Source organism: Pterocles gutturalis, unplaced genomic scaffold (assembly GCF_000699245.1).
Source record: "Pterocles gutturalis isolate BGI_N339 unplaced genomic scaffold, ASM69924v1 scaffold26497, whole genome shotgun sequence".
Taxonomy (NCBI): Eukaryota; Metazoa; Chordata; class Aves; order Pterocliformes; family Pteroclidae; genus Pterocles; species Pterocles gutturalis.
In genome coordinates this window covers 25,658-29,899 of record NW_010108616.1, presented here as the reverse complement: position 1 = coordinate 29,899, position 4,242 = coordinate 25,658, and the positions used below count along the sequence as shown (strand labels likewise).

At 40.3% G+C, this 4,242-nt stretch overlaps 1 protein-coding gene across 1 annotated transcript; it reads left to right on the top strand.

Annotated features, from left to right (window-relative positions):
- The first annotated feature begins 454 nt into the window (after positions 1 to 454).
- Positions 455 to 2,177, top strand: AMIGO2 (adhesion molecule with Ig-like domain 2). Its single transcript, XM_010072702.1, has one exon. It carries the CDS (start codon positions 523 to 525, stop codon positions 2,074 to 2,076), a length of 1,554 nt encoding a protein of 517 aa, XP_010071004.1. The 5' UTR covers positions 455 to 522; the 3' UTR covers positions 2,077 to 2,177.
- Positions 2,178 to 4,242: the final 2,065 nt, after the last annotated feature.

Here is a 4,242-nt window from a genome sequence, read left to right as displayed (position 1 = left end):
AACACATGTTGTAACTGCTCCCCACTAGACAAGAAAATAGGATTTTTGGATGAGGCGATTTCTTTCCTGTGGCAGTTTTCTATCTGGGTGGGTTTGGAAACAGGGGATGCCATTGCCCAGTCATGTTACACAGAGCAACATTTCTGATTAATTTTTTTATGAACTGTCAGAAATTGCGTTCTTTGGCCCAAGACTGAAGAATAGTTGCATTGTTTTTGAAGAGAGAAGATATCCTATTTGTAGTGTGAATATTCACACAGGTGCAGAATTTAATGTTTACATAAAACCAATGTTAAGCTTACATCACTTAACAACTAGATTTTATCATTAACCATATGAAACATTAAGTTTTAATTCCCTGTATTTGTCAAAAGGCATGCATAAGCAATCAGGCAGGGTATGAATCGTAAATGTTAACATGCTGTACCTCTGTATCCCTCTTTTGACAGCGATTAGTGCAAAGCTAACTGCACGTATAATCTGTGGCAAAGAGCACGGGGAGACAGCTAAGAGACAGTGACAATGTCTTTAAACTGGCAGACAATTCCTACTCGACTTGGAGTTTTTAGAGTGAACTGCAAAGGACTAGCATGCCTCTTGGTCTTCACAGTGAGCGTTTGTGGCAGCACCCCGGGGATGTGTCCAGCAGCCTGCATCTGTGCCAGTGATATTGTAAGCTGCACCAATAAGAACCTCTCTCGGGTGCCAGGAAATCTTTATAAATGTATGAAAAGACTGGATCTGAGTTATAACAGAATCGGGTTTTTGGAGCCTGAATGGGTCCCAGCACTGTTTGAGAAACTGAACACTTTAATAATCAATCATAATAGCATTAGCAGCATTATCACTGGAAGCTTTTCCACAACACCAAATCTGAAGTACCTAGACTTGTCATCCAACAGCCTGAAGACGCTGAGCAGCCCGGTGTTTCAGGAGCTAAGGGCACTGGAGGTTCTCCTGCTGTACAACAACCAGATAACACAGATAGAGTCTTCAGCCTTTGGAGGACTCTACAAGTTACAGAAACTGTACTTAAGCTATAACTTGCTCTCACATTTCCCCCTGGACTTGTACACTGGAAAACATAAACTGACAGACCTTGTGTTGCTAGACATTTCCTTTAATCACATCCAGTCGATGCCTGTTCAGCGCCTGAGTTCAGTGATGGCCAAACATCTTAGTGGAATTTATCTTCATGGCAACCCATTTTATTGTGACTGTATGCTGTACTCCATGCTAATCTTCTGGTATCAAAGGCACTTCAGCTCGGTGGTGGACTTCAAAAATGAGTACACCTGCTTGTTGCGATCAGACCCAAGAGGTTACAATAAACTGCCTTTACTGCACGACAACTTTCTGAATTGCTCTGAAAGCACCGTCAATAGCTCTTTCCAAGCCTTTGGGTTTATTCAAGATGCCCAGGTTGGTGACAGGCTGATTGTACACTGTGACAGCAGAATCAGCGATGCAGGCACAGACTTTGTTTGGATTAGTCCGGACAATAAATTACTGGAGCCAGACCGGGGGACTGACAACTTTAAGGTGTTCCGTAACGGTAGCCTGGAGATAACAGATGCCCAGCTAGAGGACTCGGGGCTGTATTCCTGCATCGCAATAAATAAGAAAAGACTATTAAATGAAACCATAGAGGTTAGAATAAATGTTAGCAATTTTACAGTGAACAGGTCCCATGCTCATGAAGCATTTAATACAGCTTTTACCACCCTTGCTGCCTGTGTAGCCAGTATTGTTTTAGTACTGCTGTATCTCTATCTGACGCCCTGTCCATGTCAATGTAAGGCGAAAAAGAGGAAGAGGAAGCTGAACCAAAGCAACATACTCAATTCCACACCACCACAAGAGCTGCCAGCTGATGAGAAGAAGGTTAGCACTGGTAAACGAGTGGTTTTCCTGGAACCTGTGCACGAACCAAAACACAGTCAGAATGGGAAAGTGAAACTGTTTCCCAATGACAATGTCATCGGTGAGAGTATCTTAAAAACTACTCGAACAAAATCTGACTCTGATTCTGTCAACTCTGTGTTCTCAGATACACCTTTCATGCCCTCAACTTAGTTTGCTGCCTGTGTTTGTATCGTGCAGTTATGTTTCTGAATACCTCTTTTGCCTGTAGCAACCACCAGGACAAATAAATAAAAAGACAGAAAATGTTTTAAAAAAAAGTATCTATTGTCAGTCCTTGAACTGCATCTCCTCTCTTTGCGAGTACAGAGCCATGCAACAGTGATACCTTGTTTGGTAAAAGCAAACATTGTGGCATTAATGTGAATATCTTCAATGCAAGCTTAGCCTTGGCTTTTACTCTCTGGTCCATGCACAGCAATTTCTCATACATGTTTAGAGGTTCTTTCAGTATATGCAACTGACTCTTCAGAGGCAGAGGCTGACCCCTATAAAATGCCCTCAGTCATGCTGATAACTCAGCTCCTCTGCAGTGAGCACAGAAGCAAACCCAGGTGACTACAAGACAAATGCCCAGGCTTCCTGCAATTCCTTTCACAGGCTCATAAAATCTTTACAATAAAATCACTAGGGGGGAAAAAAGTTGTGAGTTTTCTTGGACTCGTCAGAACAAAAAGATTAAATTTGCCACCAGGATGCCTAGCAGCACTGGACAAATGTTTATGGCCTTCAACTGATAATACGTTTGCCAGTAATTTCTTGAAAACTTTAAGCAGGAAGCATTGTACTAATTTTATTCAAAACTTAGTCATGGGATTGTTCATGACAAGTAAAGTGGTTGTATGTGTTTATAAATATTGCTACGTGAATTAAAACAGGTAAATGTTAACATGTTACCTTTGCCTTAGTTGAGGAATGAAAGTTGTCAGTCATGAGGACTCAAGTTAATCAGCAGTAACTCATTAAGCTCTGATAGCTGGATTGATTTGCAATCAGTTGTCAACCTCCACTGCTCACTTTGTGCTTGGCATCACACGTAGTGAACAAGCCTCCCACCATCACCAGGGCTCCTGCTTCATCTTAGGGGTGGGTGGCTTCTCTTCCGAGGTAACTTCATGAAATAGGGGAAATATTTCAATTAATTCTTTCAGTGGCACATGGTTCCAGCAGTGTTATAAAATTTGCTTCCTAAAGATTTTTCTTAAAAGAGGAAATACAATATTTGGACAAATTAATGAAATCTGTAGAAGACTTTACACACTGTGAAATTAGAAAGCACAGCTTTTCTCTTGACTTGGCCCTTGTCTTGTATGTAGATCTTCCTTCCTTGACCAAATGTATCACTGTTAAAGTTTATGAACCTCCTAAGACTGGCCTGGACTGGTCATGCAACATAGGTTGCATGAAGAGTTGTGTTATTGTAACTGAGGTATTGAGCATACTGTTATATTTGCTATTTCTTTTTCTGTTATATTTGCCCCCCCCCCCCCTTTTTTTTTTTTAGCTGACTTACACTGGGACTAGGCTGGACTTTGCCAATCTTCCTCACATTGATTAGTACCAACTTCAAAGGAGTTTTGCAGGGAATTACAGCTTACCGAAGAGGAGTAATTGGAGCACGTCTGTCTCATTCTGTCTTTGAGGAATATGCTGAAAGGGTAAAGGATAAACAAAATCAGAATCAAAGGACTACATAGTATGGCAACTGTAATTTATTTTTAAGAGGCTTACTGTAACAGCCACTTGCCATTTTTCATTATTTCTTTTGAGAGGCATGTCATCATACTGAAGCTTATATCTGGCTGAGCCAAAGCTATCAACAATCGATTTGCTATGGAGAAATCCTGACATAGCTAATTGTTTGAAAGCAAGCTATCTGGAAAACAGATTAGATCAGGAAACAGTGTTGCTGCGATATGCACAAAGTATGTGGAATTAGAAATCTGCTGGAGAATTTAATTCAGACATTCAGGGAAACAGAATATGGAAATTCTTTTTTCTAGGCAGAGGATAATATTTAGGAGAGAAAGATGACCAGGGGTTTGGGTCTTTTATTTGTACGTTTATCTGCGTAAATTTAAAAATTACTCCTGTTATCAGGCAGGTCAGTGTCCTTTCATTCCCTCTTTTATCTGTATATGTGTATTAAAAGAAAATCCATATGTTTATATACAAGGTTTAATGGAAAAGCAGTGATTGTGTTTGCTAAAATCCGTCATATAGTTGGATCATCTGTCAGTGAGGGAAAGGCTTGACACTGTCTCCTTCTCAAATATTTTTTTTTTTTAATTGAAAAGATTCAGCTAAGCTTTGTGATCT

Coding starts and splice junctions, on each gene's coding strand:
- AMIGO2 (XM_010072702.1), top strand. CDS start 523: ATGTCTTTAAACTGGCAGACAATTCCTACTCGACTTGGAGTTTTTAGA.